The 19,956-nt window shown below is 53.3% G+C and overlaps 1 protein-coding gene across 1 annotated transcript in view; it reads right to left on the minus strand.

Moving 5' to 3' along the window:
* The window catches only part of ZNF423 (zinc finger protein 423), a 345,950-nt gene extending 329,433 nt beyond the window's left edge, over window positions 1-16,517 (minus strand). Inside the window, exon 1 of the mRNA XM_061138456.1 lies at window positions 16,381-16,517. Coding sequence (XP_060994439.1) covers window positions 16,381-16,420 — 40 coding nt within the window. The 5' untranslated portion in view covers window positions 16,421-16,517. The remainder of the gene's footprint in view (window positions 1-16,380) is intronic.
* Window positions 16,518-19,956: the final 3,439 nt, after the last annotated feature.

Genomic DNA, 19,956 nt, shown 5'->3' on the forward strand with positions numbered 1-19,956 from the left:
CACCCCCCACCCCCGGATCTCCTGGCCCTCCCCCACTGACCCGACCTCTTCCTCCTTCCCTACTCTCCATTTCCAATTCCCCTTCCAATTCCCGGGACCCAAATCACACCGGGCAGCTCTGCAGACACGCGCCAGGAGGGTGCTTGAGGCCCCCAGATCCCACCTCCCTTCCTAGAAGTGTCTGCCCTCCCCACCCCACTGGCCTGGAGTCACAACCCTGGCTTGGAAAAGGGTTGGGCCTCTGAGGCGATGGGCTGTGGGAGCCTCTTGGCCTCATTTTCCCATCTGTCAGATAGGGATGGGAATGTGGGTACAGTGCCAGGCCCCGGGGACCCGGCCGTGACCGGGACAGGCAGAGGCTTTGCCAGGTGGTGCTTGCAGCCAGCCAGCCAGCGGGGTGCAGGACCCTCCGAGCCCTCCGTGGTGACCTGGGCAGGGTTACACTGAGATAGGACTCCGTGGTCCAGAAGCTCCTAGGGGGAGATAGGGAAGCAGAAGCCGCCCTTGCTCAGAAACAGCCCCATCAGACTGACTCACCACTCAGAGAAGCATCTCTCTGAGGTCTGACTGTGCCATAGAAACCACAGAGGGCTGGGCCAGTGGGGTGCCCTGCCAGCTGAAGAGGCCGAGGCCCAGGGAAGGACCACCCCCCGACACACATCCCTCAGCTCTTCCAAAGCACCAGCTGCAAGGCTTCCAGCCCGCCGTCCCCCTCTATCACCCTGGGCTCAAGTGTCACCTCCCAGATGGCCCTGTCTGGACAGCCTTCCTCACCACTCCCTGCCCATCCCAGGACCTGCTTTGTTTTCCAGAAATGGTTATTGATTCATGTACTTGTAGGTGGCCTCTCGCCCCACTAGAATAAACATCTGTCTGTTCGCTGCTGTGGCTTCAAGCACCTCAAAGAGTGACTGGGCTATGGTAGGTGCTCAATAAACATATGTTAGGTAAATAAATAAACGAATGAATGAGCAAACTAGTAATGATAGCAGACCTTCGAAGCCTAGAAACCCAAACTATACCCAGGTCATAAGATCCCATGACAAGTGCTAAGTTTGAAAGTCAGAAACTACTAACAGGTCTGAGAGAATCCCACGTTAGTATTTTAAAACTCTGAGAAGCCCTGAAAGTGTTTAAAACGGGTAACTCTGTTTAACGCAGTGGTTGCCAAATGTGTTTGGCCACAGAAAATAGTTTTTATTCTTTTGGTGGAACATCAACAAAATCCTGGAATACATTTTGGGAAACAAAAATATAAACTCATTTCTCACACTTACAACCAGGATTTTACAGATGTCAACTGAATCTTAACAAGGAGAAAGAACTTGCCTCTTTTTTTTTAGCAAAGTCAAGTCCAGTGCGTGGCATATAATAGGTGCTCCAAAAGTATTCCAGTGAATGGATATAAACTAAATTCATGAGCAAAGTCTGTCATCGATATGCATTTTCTCTATGCCTGTGCTGATGGTCTGAACCATGCAAGCAATAACAAGAATCTCTTCACCGTGGAGGCTGGGGCTCACACACGCACATACATGCACATGCATACACACATGCATACATGCACACACATGTGCAGACTTACATGTGTGTGCACACACAAAAAAAGTATGCCCACAGGCACACATACACACACATGCACACCCATTCTGGAGCATATGCCAGCCCACACAGTCCCCTTCCACGTGCCTGGCCAGTGCACCCCTTTAGCAAGGCAGCTGTCCTTGGTGAGGTGAGGTGAATGAGGCATACAGAAACCTCATTCACAACCTGTTGGCACCTCCAGGGGACAGATTAAAAGCTTGGTGTTTCCCACACATGTTCTCTGGCACTGCATTCAAAGCACACATGTACTGGTGAGAGAGAGAATAGGTAAGTTAGGCCGCTCCAGAGTGTGAGTCCAAGTGCAACCCTCCGGATGGCCATTTCAGTTTTACAGAGCTCCTTCTCACACCTCCCCTGGGAGAGGAGCCCCCATTTCATAGAAAATGAAGCTGAGGCTCACATGGTGAAGAAGTGGGTGGGGTAAGAAGTGGGAGTCCAGGCCCACCAGCTCAGAATCTCCCCCCACTCCCCACAGCTTGGGGCGCCAGGTTGTTCCCAAGAAAGACCCTGGCCTGGGTTAGGGACATCAGCAAGATCTCCCCAGCTCATCCTTGCCCTGCCCCTGGGCACAATTCTGCCACAAGGTCATTGTATGACCCTGGACATCTGATTCGCCCTCTCTGGGAAAGTCTGACCATTCACATGACAAGGGAGTTCAGCTGATGCTTCTCTAAATCTGTTATGTCTTGTGATTAAAAAAAAAAATAGCCTAAGGTCCCCAACTGAGTGGTGAGAAGTGAGTGTTGAGATGAGATACTGCCTGAAAAGTACACAGCCCAGTGCCTGCATACAAGGGGAGCTCACGAAACGGTAGCTGCTCTGGGTGTTGTAATTCTATCTTTATGGGCCCAAGCAAACATTACCCCCTCTTCCAGGTCTTGCCTCATTCCTCCTGTCAAAGGAACTCCTCCAACCTCTCTCGGCCTTCAACCTGCACCTCTATCTTAGGCTGCCCTGTCGGGTCCTGTGGTTAGGGTTCTATGTCCACTCCAGACTGTGGGCTACCTGACAGCATGGCCTCCATCTGGTTCATCTCTACAGCCTCCTTGGAGCCCAGGCTAGCATACTCACCAGGCTAAGATACTTGGGATGTGGATGGATGGATGGATGGAGGGATGGATAGATGGATAGATGGAAAGGAAAGAAAGGAAAGTGAGGGAGAAGAGGGGAGAGAAGAGGATGGAAGAATGACAGATGGAGAAGTGATGAATGACAGATAGATGAATGGAGGAAAGATGGATGGATGATAAGATGGATAGATGATGAAAGGAAAATGGATGGATGATAGATGAGTGGATGGATGTTTGATGGAAGAAAGAAGAGACATGACTACAGGACTAGTTGATGGAAAGAAAAGCTCACACCCCCATGCTCCATATTCAGAGTGCTGTTCAGTTCCCCTTCCTAAAGAAATAAAAAATATCTTATAACGGTAAGAAAAATGGTCAACTTCACTAGTAATCAGGAAAGTACAAATCAAAACAATGGGCTATTTCTTGCCTGCCAGATTGGCAAAAAGGAAAAGTGGGGAAAAGAAGGAGAAGGAGAAGAGAAAGAAGAAGAAAAAAGGGACCTATAATATGCGGACAAGGATTAGAAGAAACATGTATTCACACACTATTACTGAAGGTACATCCTTTGTGGAGAGCAATTTAGAGGTATCCTTCAAAATTTACAAGTGACTACTCTTTGACTTAACAAGTCTACTTCCAGGAATCTAGCCTAAGAAACACAAAGATTTATAAACAAGAATGTTACCTGCATCCTTGTGTATAACACTGAAAACCTAAACATCCATCAATAGAGGACTATGAACCCACCCTACAGCATTCTGGCTGTTGAAGTGGAATAGTCTGCAACACTAATGTGATGATGTCTCCTAGACTAATGGGTCTTAACTCTGGCTGCACACTCAAGATACCCTAAAGCTTAAAATAAAAAAACAAAAAACAAAAACAAAAACAAAACAGCTGGGGGGCCATCCTCGGAGAGTTTGGATTATTTCATCTATGGTGGGCCATAGATGTTATGTTATTTCTTCAAGTGTCTAAGATGATTCTAATGTGCAACCAAGACTGAAAACTCACTGCTTCATGAAAACAACAAATAACAGCATAGCCAACCAGTATATGATACTATCTAAGCTTAAAATTGTGTATGCATGGGTGCATATACATGTTTTCATGTAAATTTACCACAGAAGAGGTTTGGGAGAAAGGGAACTGTGGATAACAGTGCTCATCTCTGGGGGAGAAGGGGATTAAATTGTTTTTGAAGATGTGTAAATCAGTTATTAAAGATGTGGATGTTGACAGCCCACAAGGAGGAGAACACGGACGGCTGGGGAGCAGGACAGACCTCCTGTGCCTTCACTCGTGACCGTCTCTCCTTCCCAGGGGCTGGGGACTCCTCCAGCCCATGGAGAAAGCATGAGCTTCACTGTTGTCTTTTTGGGGATCCTTGGGCAGTTATAAGGTAATGGTTACTGACTCAGGCCCTGGGCTAATCCCAGCTCTGCCCCCCTCCAGCCATGTGACTTTGGGCAAGGGACTTCTGGGCCTCAGCTGGTGCATCTGTGAAACAGAGATAAATCAGAGAACCCGTGGGGGGCCAGGTGGGAGGAGCTGAAGGCAGGGCCTGGCACAGGTGAATGTCCGGCCACGACTGTCCCTCCATACTCTCCCCAGCATCGGGCCAGCCATGCTGGTGGCTCTGATGGGCATATGTAGGGCCTGGACTTTCTCCATCCACGTTGCCCCCTGGATTAGAGGAGCACCAGAGAGCCTACTCCGAGGATGCCTGGCAAAGGCCCTGGGGCCAAAAGAGCCAGGAACACCTCAGGCTGAACTGTCAGACGTGTGAAAAGATACTGACATCACAGTCAAGCCCTTGACATGTCCTCTCTTATCCAACGTTCCCTTCAATCCACCAAAGGACCAGGGGAGCAAGGAAGGATCCAGATGCCCTGGTGGGGGATTCCCCCAGATCTGCCTCTTCAGACGTCTCACCTTGTGGACAGGTCACTTTAAAAAGTACCTTGAAAGGGGGCTTCCCTGGTGGTCCTGTGAGTAAGAATCTGCCTGCCGATGCAGAGGACACTGGTTCAGTCCCTGGTCCAGGGAGACTCCATATGTAGAAGCAACTAGGCCCATGAACCACAACGACTGAGCCCACAAGCTCTAGAGCCTGTGTTCCGCAGCAAGAAACGCCACTGCAACAAGAAATCCACACGCCGCAACTAGAGAGCAGCCCATGCTCCCTGCAAGTAAAGAAAGCCCTGGCGCAACAACCGAGGCCCAGCACAGTCCAAAATTAAATAGAGAGCTTTTTTTTAATGTATTTTTTAAATACCTTGAAAAGACCTAAAAGTATCTCTCTAGTTTGTATTATTTTAAAGCCAAAGCATCTTGTGCTTTCCCACTCTTATGTTCCAGGGATTAAAATCTTAAACCATCTAAGACAGATAGCTAGCCCCACGAGTTCCATTCCATTTCACAGATGGGAAAACTGAGGCCCACAGAGGGCACTGTCCTGCCCAAGATCACAGAGCATGCTTCCTCCAAACTGCAACCCTCCCATGTGAGAGAAATAAGTCAATCTTAGCACAGATCTTCAGTGAAAGGGGGGGTCTTTCTTTTTCATGCTGTTTTATTTTACTGGCAGTTTTCCCTGTAAACATATCCTGTTTTCCTCCTTCCTTCTCCCAACCCATCCCTCACTCCTAGTGCTATTTGGGGACAAACTGTCCCTGAAAGATACTGAAACACCCGAGGGCCACTTAGTGGAGATGGGACCGCAGAGTCCTGGCCAGCACTGAGCCGGGTCAAATATGTCCACTTTGAAGCCCCCTTAGGATTGTGGCAGGAAGAGGGAAGAGGGAGTAGTTTATTCAATTAAAAGTTCTGTTTTATTTAAAGTTAATATGAAAATCTCATATTGCTTTTATTCTTTAAAAACAGTGTTTTACAAACTAGTACAATGATTGCCACAGTAGCTACAATCTCACAGGAGGAAAGCACTACATACCCCCCACCCTCGGGCTAAGGGTGAAGGGGGAGAATGGGCACAGAGCATCCCAACCCCAAGGGGATGTGAGGGCTCCCAGTCCTCCAGGAGGAGCATCTCCCACCTCTTGAACAGAATAGGGGTTGGAGGAGGGGAAGGAGGCAGGAGAGATCACCAGAGATGCCAGCCGTGAGCCTAAGTCATCCATGAAGATGTTTTAGTCGCTCAGTCGTGTCCAACTCTTTGCCACCCCATGGACAGCAGCATGCCAGGCTTCCCTGTCCTTCACCATCTCCCAGAGCTTGCTCAAACCCATGTCCATTGGATCGGTGATGGCATCCAACCATCTTATCCCCTGTGGCCCGCTTCTCCTCCTGCCCTCAATCTTTCCCACCATCAGGGTTTTTCTTTTCCAGTGAGACAGCTCTTCCCATCAGGTGGCCTAAGTATTGGAGCTTCAGCTTCAGCATCAGTCCTTCCAATGAGTATTCAGGGTTGATTTCCTTTAGGATTGACTGGTTTGATCTCCTTGCTATTCAAGGGACTCTCAAGAGTCTTCTCCAGCACCACAATTTGAAAGCGCCAATCAATTCTTTGGCACTCAGCCTCCTTTACATAGAGACGGTCTGTGCCATCTTCATGTGAGTTTACCCACTCACTCACTAACTCATTCTTTTAGGAATTCATCTGGTCCTTAACCAGTCATTTGTTCACAATTCACTCATTCACCTGTGTACCCATTCATTCATTCCCTCAATAGCTTACACAGTTACTCATTCACCTAACAAATCCTTTTAAACACAAGAACCCAGAAGTCCAAGACAAGGTCATCTGCAGTCATCTGTAAGTGAGCATGGCCTCCTGGAAGCCCACCAGGCTGACTCCATCCCATGCAAAGATAGTCTCCCCCTGGGCCAGTAGACCAAGGCCAGCTTTGCTGACTCAACAGGGCTGCCTTGGGGACTGGAGCTTGGAGCTACTCCCTGCGGCCCCAAGAGACAGACCCAGGACCATCGCACCTAAATTACAGGAGGCGGGCTGCAGTTTCACAGAAAGAGAAACATGGGAAATTCAAGCTGAAAAGGCACAAGTTGTGCCGTAGAGGTGGTGAGCTCCGGTAGACTGAAATGTGTGAGTCCACGCTAAATGGAACTCAGGATGCCACAAACACACAGGAAGGCTGAAGGAAGTGGCCTCCGAGGTTTCTCTTCAACCCGGGATTTTCAAGATTCTGAGACGTTCAAAGGCAAAAATAGTAAAGATCTGAATCTTCCCAACATGTGTGCCAGGCCCCTGGCTGTCCCTCTCTCCCTGAGGGGACAGACCATCTGCAGAGCTGTCCTGGGCACTAAGAATGCATGCTCTGCTCCTGGTTCCCCAGGGAACCCAGCGCTAGCTGAGCCTCAACCCCAGGTGACCGGAGCCTGCCCCCTCTCTCCATCCCCACCCTGGAAGCCCTCTCTCTTCCCTTACCCCCTCCTTGGGGATTCTCTGGAGCTGGTGATTGTCTCTCCTGTCCCCAGGTTCAGACCTGCAGCCCCATGGGGCTAGGGACAAAGCAATAGCTCAAGTTCAGGAACCAGAAATATGCTGTACGTTGCTGGCAGCTATGGGGTCCTGCTGCTCCCCCCCCCAGGCCAAGGGGGTACACCCAGGCCTGATGTAGCAGCCCCTACCATGCCAGCTCCCTTATCCAGCCATGCCCTGCTCCCTAACCCAGCCCAGATGGCCATCACTCTGCCTCAGGCAGGTAAAATTCAGTGCAACAGGAGTTAGGTGAACAGTATGTTTTATTTAATTAGGATCAACAGAAGAGATAAACCTCACAGCAGGATAGGGAATGACAATGCTGCAAAAAATAATTCATGCCCAGGTAACGAAAGGGCAGATTTCAATTACAGAAAAATATGGGGGAGGAAAAGGTAGCTGGCACCTCAAGGAGTACAGTATAAAGAGTCTGTAGCACCCAGACTGGCGGGCCAGAGGCGGTGGGCACTCTAGGACTGGAAACCAAAGAAGCTAAGTGGCCATTCCACAACAGCTGTCCCTCCCCTGCGCCAGCCTCAAGTGTGCAGGGCTGCTAAGTCAGAGGGGCTGTCTGGGTCCTGGCAGGCAGGTGTGGGGGCCATGGGCCAACCTCACACCTGCTAGTCTCAGTCTCCAGAGAAATGGTGCCCCCAAGGAGAGAGAACGCACGTTCTCATCCTGAGAGTCGTCACCAGATCCCTCAACAGCTCCGAAGCACCCCTCTTGCCCGGCTCTCAGCCCTGATGGAGCCCTGAAGTGCGCTTTGAGCACACCAGTCTCCCCTCTCTCACTGGAGCAAGGAAAAACATCACCAGTTCTCCAGGTCACTGCATCTTCGGGGCCTCTGTTTCTCCTCTCTCCCTGGAAAATGGAGGCCTTGAACTGAGGGCCTCCTTGGAGGGTGATGGGCTAAGATCCCCCCAACCCACCACCACCACCTGGGTGTTGGCTAAAAATGAATGTTCGTGATGGCTGCACAATGATGTGAATATACTTAAAGTCACTGAGTCTGACACTTAAAAAGGTTAAGATGGTAAATTTTACGTTATGTTTGTGTGTGTGTTAGTCACTCAGTCACGTCTGACTCTTTGTGACCCCATGGACTGCAGCCTGCCAAGCTCCTCTGTCCATGGAATTCTCCAGGCAAGAATACTGGAGTGGGTTGCCATGACCTCCTCCAGGGGATCTTCCCAAGCCAGGTATCGAACCCGGGTCTCCGGCACTGCAGGCAGATTCTTTCCCATCTGAGTCTTTGTAACCCCAACCCCACGGCTGCCCCACAGGCAACCCCCTGTAGCCCACCAGGCTTCCTGGTCCATGGAATTTTCCAGGCAAGAATACTGGAGTGGGTTGCCATTTCCTCCTCCAGGGGATCTTCCCGACCCAGGAAGCGAAACTACACCTCTTGTGTCTCCTACATTGACAGGAGGATTCTTTACCAACTGTAAAGCTGGTTAAAATTACAGATTCCCGCTTTCAGAGCCTAGAGATGCTCGCCTAGGTGGTCTGGGATAGGGACTAACAACTTTTCATTTTCTTCCCTTAAAAAAAATTGAGGTAAGATGCCTGGTGAACCCAGAATCCTCTATCCTGTAGGAATCCACTGTCTTCCTACATGCAGGCTCCCTCACCTTTTCCAGCATAAAGCCTTGAATTATCTCAATAAACATCTCTTGCACAATGAGCACTCCAACTAAAGGATTCTCCCAAGTTTCACAGCTCCAGGAAATAAGTTTATTTACATGCTCTCCCTCCAAAACCAAAGCTCCCGGCACCTCAGACAGCACAACTGTACAGCTGATGCTCTCACCCCCCAACTCTGGCCTCAGCTGACGTCAGCCCCAACACCCCCGTTAGCTACAAGAGGGAAATTACGGTTAAATTAGTGAGCCCATCTACAGAGCCCCATTTTATATCCCAATTCAGAAGATGACATGAACATCTGCTTTCACTTCAAGACATTAATTTTCAATTATTGGAGAAAAACAAAATTAGTCCTGACAAATTGCTGGCGAACACAGTCTCTTGTCTGGCGGTTCATAATAACAACTTTGGGGGCCCACAGTTAGAGTCCTCGGCCGGAGTTTCCCGGCATCCCTGTCATCTGGAGTCAGGGGCGAGTCCGGTCCACTCTCAGGTAGCTGCCTCATCGGCGGCCAAGTTCAGAGAGCCGGTTTGCTCTTCCTGAAGAAGGCAGGGATGGAAATAGGGGGAGTGTAAATAAAAACCTCCACCCTGACCACTTTTAGCTTTGGACATGTCAAGCCTACCTCCCTTTCAGCAGCAGAATTTCACACGGGGATGAAAATCACTCCTGAGTTCAAGGGTACCCAGTAAAGGCACCTTGGAGAGCCTTATAATTCGCATTTGCCATCTGCAATGGGAGAAGGGTGGGTTACACGGTTCTCTTACAAGATAAAGATGTCATCCAAGATTCTAAGTCCAAAACTCACCAGCCCTGGCCTGTGAGATCGGAATGTTTATTATATATCTTCTGCAGCAAAAAACTATTTGCTGGGGGGTGGGAGGGGTGCTCCCAAAAGCCCAGGAACTTGGTACAACCTGGGTCAGGGGGGAAAAAAAAAAACAGAATTTGCCGAACTTAAGGACCCCAAAGGCTTCCCCTGTGGCCCAGTGGTAAAGAATCCACCTGCCATGCAGGAGACTCAGGTTTGATCCCTGGATCAGGAAGATGCCCTGGAGAAGGAAACAGCAACCCACTCCCGTATTCTTGCCTGGGAAGTCCCAAGGACAGAGGAGCCTGGCAGGCTACAGTTCATGGGGTCACAGAGTTGGACATGAACTTAGAGAAATGAGTACCCACACACACACAGCACAAGGACCCTAAATCCAGAGCAACCCACTTGATAAGAGATTATCAATACCATAATCTCATTTGATGGGCTTTTTATGTATCTTGGCTGCTGTAGTCACTACATCAATAAGAAGCCACTGAAATGTGAATGAGCAGAAGAATTCGGAGATAATGATGTGGCAATCTTAGAATTTGACTTGTCACAACTGAAACCAGAGTGTGTTTGCCTAGCTAATGCGTTCTGACTCTTGAGGGGCAGAAGGGGTGGTCACCGGAGGGAAGCAGGTCAAAAAGAAAGAGAGAAAGAAAACAAAACAACGACAACAACCACACAGGAAAATTATATCTTTAAGACGAGAATGAAAAGACATTGCTACTTCCAAAGTCAACTCTGTAACTGAGCTCCGACATTGTGTAATTGACTTTGCAAGCAGAACAACAGCAACGTAACAAAGAAAATGTCAGTGTTTTCACAGCACTAATCTATAATGCTGGGAGGCCCTCCCGCTGTCAGCCAGGGCTGACAATACAATAGCTTTCAAAGGGATATTACCATCATGCTTTTATTCCTGACATCAATCAAGACAAAGAGAATCCTTTTCACAAGACATTAAAAATCAAACCTTTGTACAAGAAGATAGGTAAGACAGCATTCTCCTTAAAGACAGCCACACGTAGCAATCAGCTAATTGGCGCTCCTTGAAAGAGATAAAGTATTTTTATTTACTGAGTGTACAACCCCAGTCGTTGGCTGCCACTGATCCCTGCAGGTAAGCGATGAATCAAAAGTTTCCATCAGCATTTCCCTCACTCCCCCACCCCACCTCTCCCACAGTCAGGGGGAGCTGACAGTACCAAAAACTTCAAGCGGAATATAACCAATCCAGACTTAATTAGTCCATTTTGGGTATAAAACTACTCTGATTACCGATTAACATGCTTATACACAAAATGCCCTTTCAAACTGACAGGAATTTGCAGAAATTGTCAGATTCACCGATCAAGGTGTATCAAGGCTTTCCCCAGCTATTCACGGTAACAGGGAGACCGCTAACAGCTTTCAAGGTATTCTGTTGTAATTACCTGGACCCAGAGATAAGAAGGGAACCCCGATATCTATTGCAAACATTTTCAAGATGTGAAGATAATATTCTTCACAAATACCAGTGTACCGCATACAAGGTCCAGGAAAGGTAAGTCCATCTTAACTTCGGACAAAGAGTTAACTAAACCCACACATCCACCTCAGTTTAAACAAAGGAAAAAAATAGATAGGGCCATGAGGACAGAGAGTCCTCCTCAAGACAGTTTTAGATGCCTGCAAAAAGAAGTTAGCAACACTTACAGAAACCTGCAGGTCCAGGAGCAGGGAGTTAAGAGGTGTTAACGTTTGCAAGGGTTCATTATCTACCCCCTCTCCAAGTCACATAGCCACCATGCCAAGGAGTCCAAGATACCACGTCCCATATCTATTCAGGGCTTGACAGAGACACTGCGGTCTAGGGGACACCAGGCCCCTAGGAAGGGGAGAGAGAACTCACTCCGTTTCGGGCAAGAGGTCCCTCTAGAACTCGGAGCCAAGGTGGTGTGTGACTTTTCCCTCTGGTACCTAACCGACCATCTGCCAAAAATATGCAAGTGAGTCCAGTCACTCAGAGACAGAAATGTTACGCTATACGTGTCTGCAGCAGAAGAGGGTGTGTTTGCTTTTCAGACAGAATGGGACACCGTTGTTGGTTTTTAAACACTGTCTGAACAACAGCTGCTCTTCATTTTACTGCAAAATGGGCTGAAATGTCAAAAGAAGAGGGAACTGGCCCCAACACTGCCTTGAAGAATCCATCCTCCTACCACCATCACCTAAATCAGCCTTTTTTCCGAGAGCCAGGCAGCCGCCTGCAGCAGTGGCGGGTTTCTTTGGTTTACACATCCAAATGAACAGTTAAGAGAAATCAATGCATCTAATTGCCAGACTATTAAATCCTACATCAGGGGAAGAATTCCACAGCCACCAGCTTAAGAGTTGGCTACCGATATAGCAATTATTGCAACTTTCTATTAGACTGAACCAGACCTGCAGCTTTAGTCTCCAGCTAGGAATGCTATATCAGACGCTGCACTCTAGTTTGCTCCTCACTTGGTTTTGCCTCCTCCTCCTCTGTTACCAGGCTGTAGCAGGCCACCACAGTGCCCAGCTGGTTTTACCCAGTTTCTTCACAACTGCAAAGTCACCAGCATCTTGTACCTTTCATGCGATGCACACTCGGCAGGTTATGGTTCAACATTTAGCAGGGCCCTCCTGTCCAAGACACATAGTTAAACTGTATTGCTTATTAAGTTTTTGCATGAAAGAAGTGGAAGAATCTAAATGGCAATTACTACACATAAAGGATGTTTTCTACACTGAGACAGGTCCCTCCAAAGCTGGAAGTTAGTGATCTCACTGAGGAAGGGGGAATTAAATATTAGGATTAAATGTTAGCTGCCCCAATCCACATAGATAGCTAAAGAACCTATGAAGCATTTGTTTTGCCCTTCCTACAAGATCATGTACATTTAGCCAAACAAATCTCGACAATTTACACTTGTATGTGGTCTCAGCTGAATCAAGAAACCTGTAACCTCAGAATGCCTCTATTTATTACATCTCAATTATTTCCATGGAAACACGAGCAATGTTGAACTACACTGTTCCCAAGTCCTTAGACCACCGAATTTATAAGATGGACTTTGGAGGAGCTACGGGCTGGCAGGAGCGGAAGATAGACAAGGGGAGGGGAGCACAGAGAAGTCACTGGGGGTAGTTTTAGGATGTCGGGGTTGGGGGTGCGTGGACACAACCTAAGTGCTAATTAATATTAAGAACTGTAATTAAGAGGCAGTTGCTCAATGGAGAAAAATAAACAGCATTACCAGTTATTCAAAAGTTTTAAGCCGGAGCCTGGGAAAAAAAGATGTGTTAATTTTCCATATAAATGGAGAGGCTGTTCTGTGGATCTGAAGAGGCAGTGTGGGTACAGGGAGACAGGTTAACAAACCACCTGATATCATCAGCCGAAATAACATCAGTGAGATGCGATGGGAACAGCCCCGGAGAATGAGGCCAAAATTATCAAAGGGAACAAATCATCTCGCAACAGCCACACCATACCACCGGGAAACAGAAAAGGAGAGAATGGTGTCGGAGGGGGAAATCGGTCAGAAAATGTGACTTTTGTAACATTCATAGGTTTTTTGGTGTGTGTGGGTTTTTTTTTTAAATCACAAGGTTTTTGAAAACCAATGAGGCTATTCCCCCCACTGCCCTACTGTCCGACCCCCTTCCCTATTGGTTGGGTGTGCTCCCTGGGTTTTCCAAAGAAGGACAAACATCCCGAGGGGGACAAGTGACCCCACTCCAGAAGGGGGGCTGTGTCGGCGAGTGGGAAGTGAAACCCCCCCACCAAGGCCTGTTTGATTTTCAAAGCAGCAATGCCGTGCTTTCAAATCATACTTTCTGAGCATCCATTAGAAACTGTTATATTTCTGTCTTTCCTTCCTGCTATGGGCTTTCACATTTCCGAGATCAATTACAAACTATACCGTCAAGCGACTTTCACAGCAGAACACGCGGGCTGGGGAAGTCCACAATGCCTCTACTTTAACCCTGACACACAGCGATGGAGGCAAAATAAAATCAAATAGAATTTAAAAGGCACCACTGTTCCTTAAGAAGCATCTTTAAGGGTGAAGACCTTGTCATTTTAAACACTTGGTATGGAGCTGTCCACACTCAAGCATACACTTTTGAATATTGCTTTGGGGGGTAGGAGGGAGGCAGTTCTTGAAAAGCAATCAATCCTGTGCTGTAACTCTTATCTATTCAAATTATCTTCTCTTAATTCCTCCCTGGATAAGTGGCTGTATCTCTACCCTGTTCACCCCAGTAAACTCAATAAATGGCAAAACGGTGACAGGCACGAGTTGGAGCTGCTTGTGGAAAATGCAAAGAACTGAGGGAAGAAACAGGATCTCAGACTCCAGTGCTGTGTGGTTGATACTTACAACGCTTCTCAAAATGCCTACCCTGGCCTTGTTCCCACTTTGCTGTCTTCCCCACCACCAACTGGGTCTTCCCAGGTGGTTCAGTGGTCAAGAATCTGCCTGCCAAGCAGGAGACGCAGGTTCGATCCCTGGGTCGGGAAGATCCCCTGGAGAAGGAAATGGCAACCCGCTCCAGTATTCTTGCCTGGAAAAACCCATAGACAGAGGAGCCTAGCAAGCTACAGTCCATGGGATTGCAAAAGAGTAGGACATGACTTAGTGACTTAACAACAAAACAGCAATCAGCTTGAATTCTCTGCTATACACCTTTATATATATATATATAAAGAAACATTCATTACAAATCATGTCCAAGCTCATTTCATGAACATTTGCAGTCTGATTCTTGAGTCTTTCTCAGAGATACACAGAGTGGTTTTAGAATTAGGTTCCAGCAACTCTGAAACACCCACCCATCTGTTCCCAGCAAATTGCTCTTCCTTCGACTTCTGAAATAAGGAGGTATAGAGGCTTGGGTTCAGGTTAGAGGTGGTTAAGTTCCGCATCTTCCTCTGGGAAAAATCTGCTTCAATACACAGATTTAATTCAAAATCAACTGCCCAGGTTAGATAGAAACCCCTTTTCCAATGAGACTCCAATTGTACATTTTCTTCTGGGCCACCTTAAGTGGCTCTTGAAGGAGTGAGCAGTGAGCCAGGGAAAGAGAAAAGAAATCAAATGTTATTTCAGGCCGAGAACCCTTCTATTCAGCACAAGGACAAACATCTACCGTCTTCCTGTCCCGCTCTTGAGGTCTCTCTCTTCTGGTTTCAACCAGAACACCCTATAGACCCTCCGGTTCTGTGGAACAGGTCTGGCTATCCAGGCTGCCAGGGTGAGGGGAACAAGACCAACTTCTCTCAAGGAAAGAGGAAAAGAGCGCAGCCAGATTGCTGAGTTCAGACTGAGTTGGCCTGCCTCTCAGATGACAAGGAGAATCTCTGTTGAGCCGAGTGCCCGAGATCTCCTGGGACTTTGGAAGGAGAGCAATGGCGGGTGGCCCACGACCCTCCTTGCCAGATTCACTCCCAGCCACTCCAGCCCGGAGCAAGGCTGGCAGGAAGGGAGAGGAGGCCCCTGCGCCTTCCCGCGCAGGCCTCCAGGAAATGAACTTTTCAGAGCAGAACTGGGCTCGGGCCAGAGGTCATCAAGGGAGTTGGGAGAGGACAAGGGCCTCGGGACTTTTGGCTCCAGAGATGTAGCCGCTCTCATCCTGTCCTTCCTCTATCATCTCCCAGCGCGGGCGGGAGGCCGGGCACCCACCCGGGGGGACTGGAATCGGGACAAAGCAGCAGGCGAGGCCTGGAGAGGCCAGCGGGTGGGGAAAGAAGGGCAGGGGAGGAGCTCAGTTGCCCTCCCGCGGCATCTCCCCGGGGGCCTCTGCTCCCCAGGGGGCCCACTCGGGCCGCAGGCGCTCGGTAGAAATACAAAGCAAGGAAGGACACGAAGAGGTGTGTGGTGTGGATGTGTGGGTGTGTGGGTGTGTGTGTCCTCAAAAGTGTGCATTCCGGGGATCCGATTCGAGAAGCCGGCCTAGGTGTCGAGAATGTAGGTGCCCAGGGTCGCGTCCCGGGAGCTCTCGGCGGAGGGGCGCGCGCAGCAGCCGCTGCGCTCCCCTGGGGACCCGCGTCCCGCCGGCGCTGCGCAGACAATGAACTCCTGGCGGAGGCTCCCGGCCCGGTTGGCCTCGGTGGAGGAGGCAGGAAGTGTGGGGGCCCGGGCCGGGAGGGCGGCCTGGGCAGGGGGCAGGGAGGGGGCGCCCGGCGGCCAGGGCGGGGACCCACGGCGCGCGCCAGCAACGCCCGACGACCACGGCGCCCCGGGGCGACAAGGCGTGGACGGAGGAGAGGCGGCAAGGCCCCGGGCCCAGCGAGAGCGGCCTCGGAGCTACCGGCCTCCTGGGCGCCGGTCCTCACCGCCTCTTCCTTCCTCCCGCCGCCCGCCCGCCGCCGCCGCCGCCGCCGCCGAGATTCGCAATCCCCGCCAAGTCGGGCCCGCACCCCTTGATTGGCCACGCGGGCCCGGGGCCCGCACGGAGGGAGCAGCGAGGGCCCCTCGGCTGCGCCCCCAGGCCCGGGTGCCCCGCGGGCGGCGGCGCCGGGCCCGGAGAGGGTCCGGGCGGCGAGGGTGTCCGCGGTGTGCCCCCTCCGCCGCCTCCGCCTCCCGCTCGCGGCTTCCTCCTCCCCCTCCTCTTCCTCCTCCTCCGCCTCCGCCTCCTCTGCCGCCTCCTCCTCCTCTCCGCTCGCTCGCTCGGGTCCCCGGCCGCCCGCCCGCTCGCCGGTCCCTCCTCCCTCGCTCCCTCCCTCCTCGCTCGCTCGCGCCTCCGCCGGGCCCCGCTCGCTCACCTTTCACCGAGCGCGGCTTCGCCTGCTTCCGCCTGGACATGTCCGGGGCTCCCGGCGCTCCGTCGCCCTCCGCGGCCGGCTCCCCCCGCCGCCCCCTGCCGCTCCGGGCTGCCCTTCTCCCCCTTCTCCTCCTCCTGCCTCTCGGAAACTTTTTTTTTTGCAGCCGGGTCGGCAGCTGTGGGGAGCGGATCGCAGGTCCGGGGCGGCCTCCCTGGGGGGGGCGGCCCGGGCCGGCCGAGGCCGCTCGGGGGCGGGGGGAGGCCCGGGGGGCGCGCCGGGGCCCTGCCTGTTGCAATGCGGCAGCCGGGGGCTCTCGGTCCCAGCGGCGGTCCCAGCGGCGCGGGGAGTCCGGAGGCCACTCGGCCGAGCCGAGTTATGCAAAAAAAAAAAAAAAAAAAGCCGCCCCCCTCCTCCTCCCCACCCCCCGCCGGCCCCCGGCCCCTGCGGCCCCCTCCCTCCCTCCCCCACCCCACCGCCACCCTCACCCTCCTCCTCCTTCTCCTCCTCCGCCCCTTGCCGGATTTTTGTGCAAAGTTTGCAGGCGTCCGGCTACGCAGCCCGGTGCGGAGCTCACAATGAACCCATCTGAGGAGGGGGGACGGGGCTGGAGTCGAGGGGGTCTCAGGAGGGGAGGAGACCGAGAGGCGGTCGAGAGCGCGGAAGCTCAGTACCCCTCGGAAAAAGAAAAAAAAAAAAAAAAAAACCTTCAAATTATCCCCTGCCGCCCAAAAAAATAATAATAAATATTAATGGTTTTAAAATGCCCAAACGCCGGGTTTGGAGATTGTGATGGATGAGGACGGGGATCCCTCAACTCAGCCTACTTGGGGGGCTCGAAACGGCCGCAGCCGCTCGGAAGCCGCAGCTCGGGGCCCCTGGCTCACGCCCCCTTCTCTGGCTCTCGGCTCGGTCCGGCGCCGGCCCTCCGGAGGAGGAAGGGGCGCGCGGGGGCGCTCAGGCGGCGGCAGGCAGGCGCGCCCGTGCCCCGGGCATCGCTCAGCCCGTGCGCCGGGCCGCCGCTGCCTGCCCTCGGGCTGCGGTGCTCAGCGCGAGGCGCGCAGCCGATCCCCAGGCCGGTGCCAATTCGCCGGCCCCGCTAGCTGCCTCCATGGACCAGGGGCTCGGAGAGGCGGGAGGCGGCGGCCGCGGCGGCGGAGGAGGAGGACGAGCAGGCGGCGGCCGGGCTCCCGTCCTCCCGGGCAGCGGCGGCGGCTGCGCCCCGGCTCCTCCGCGCTCCAGCCGGCGCCGGCCCGCCCGCCAGCCTCCCTTGCGCTCCTGTCTTCTTTGTGGTCGCTGGCTCTCCTCCTCCCGATCCGGCTGCTGGGGCTGCACTGCAGAGACACATAATAAAGCCAGGCTTGGCTGGAAATGTAGCCGGGTCCCAGCAGGAGGATGTGAGGAGCGGAGTCCCGGCGGGGGAGCGCTCTGATCCCGTGGGGCGCCCCGCACTGCTCCGGCTCGGATCAGACAGAGAGAGGGCCAACAGCACCGAGCGATGGACAGCGCTGGAAATACAGCTCCGGCCGCCCGCAAAACCCGGACCGCGGCGGCGGCGGCGGCAGGCACGGCGCGGGCACGGGCACCGCACCGGCACGCGGGGCCCCAACTCCGGCGCTGGCGGCCCCGGGGAAGGGAGGAGGGAACACATACAGGGCCCACGCGTGCTGTCAAGCTCGCCAAGATACCTTTGCATCACAAACTGCAAAAAGTGAAGAAACTGGGGGGTGAAGGGAGCACACTGGGGTGAATTGCCCTGGCACTGCCAGCTCTGCAAATTGTACCCCACGTATATGCATTATCCGTGAACCTGGTTTTTCCTTGTCGGATTCTGCCCATCAATCGGTGTTTGAAGACCATTCCTGCCCCATATCCAGAAACTGTTACTCTACTGGGCTAAATCTTTTCCACCCCAACACCTGAATCTGTAGAGTTCCCGCGTCTGGTTGCACACTTCTTCGCTAATACTGTAAAGAAATCACCTTAGCCCCAAACATTGCAGTAGCACTTCCTCCTCCCAAGATTAACAAATAGACCAGCTTCTACTTGACATAAAGTTTTGCCCCTGCCACCAGGGGGCGCCTCGGGTCCTAGCAGCTCTTGAACAGGTCGAGACTTGGGTCTTGGAGCCTCCAGGGGAAGGGCTCAGATTTAGGAAGTCTTCTCCAGGCGGCCCCCCTAAAACGTTTCTAGTCTCCTCCGTCCCCGACAAGCTGCAGGAGGCCAGGTTCAGGGTGGGCAAAAGGACCCGACATCTCCCGCCCCCCCACCCCGCCCTTCCTTGGGTGAGTGGCGCCACCTTGGGCCGGCGAGCCCCAGAGCTGGGAGAGCGGAGCGAGTGCGCGGCGCGGCGCTGAGGGTTATCAATCTCGCGGATCGATAAGTTGCCACTTGGAGAGGGGAGGGCTGTGTCCCCTCGGAGACGAGTTACCCAGGGCAACCTTTCACGGAAGAACCTGCTGCCCGCCGAAAGCCGCGCTGGGGCCGGCCGGGCAACGGCGCCCTCCCGAAACAGGGCGCCTGCGCCCCGCAGTTTCCCAGCCCGCCCGCCAGCCGGGCCCGCGCCCCCCTTGGCGAGCTTCGAAGTCCCGCTCAGCCCCGCTCGCCTCTCTGGGCCTCCGGGTCCCGACCCCGTGCTGGGCTGATAGCAGAGGTAGATGCCACCCCCGCCTCCCCAGCGGCTGGGGGGCTGGCTGGGATGGGCCTTGAGGCAGGATCCGGGGAGAAAACCAAGCTAGCGCGCTCAAGGCCGTCTCCGAGGTAGAGTCGGGAGACCAACGAAACGCGACGCCTCCGAGGCATACACCCTGCCACCAGGAGACCGATAGCGAGTGTCCCGAGAGGGGCCAGGGCCAGGACAGAGCCGTCCCCCTGACTGGGACTCAGGCCCTGAGAGCCGCCCCCGCCCTCCATGAGGGCTGCCGCCCCCGCCCCGGGTCCCTGCGTCCCCAGCTCCTGCGTCCTAGAGTGTCCAGCATCTCTGGGCCTTCCCAGAGGGGAACGGGAGCCGCCTCCCGCAGCTCAGGGACGGCCGGGGTGAGAAGGAGAAGGGGTGCCAAGGGCCACAGCGAGGGCAGAGGCCGCGAGGCGCCTGGGAAGGAGCCAGGAAGGAGGGGCCGAAGCAGCAGCTCCCCACCCCCGCCGGCGCCTGGGATCGCGGCCCGCGGAGAGAGGCTGACAGGCGGCAGATGGCACACGCTGGGGGAGGGGGGCGATTGGCCGCGGCTCCGGGGTGCCCCCGCCGCGGGCTGCCTCTCCTAGGGGGAGGGGGCGGAGACCAGCCCCCGGCTCGCCCTCCCGGGCTCTCTGGGGGGCTGGAGACTGCGGATCGTGCCCAGCCGGGAGCCGGGAGAGAGGGGGTGGGGTGGGCCAAAGGAGCGCGCGGTGGGGAAGGGGCTGCTGGAGGAAAGGAGGGGTCACCGGGCAGCGAGGACTGGCTGGAGACCCGCGGCGCTGCCCTTTTTCCACCCTGGGGAACTGCGGAAGGCCCAGAGGGCAGAGGCAGGGGTAACAGGATGGGGGGCAGGCGATAGTCTATCCAGAGGGCACTAATGCACAAGGGCGGCGGGTCCTGGAGAT

The sequence above is a fragment of the Dama dama genome, chromosome 4 (assembly GCF_033118175.1).
Source record: "Dama dama isolate Ldn47 chromosome 4, ASM3311817v1, whole genome shotgun sequence".
NCBI lineage: Eukaryota > Metazoa > Chordata > Mammalia > Artiodactyla > Cervidae > Dama > Dama dama.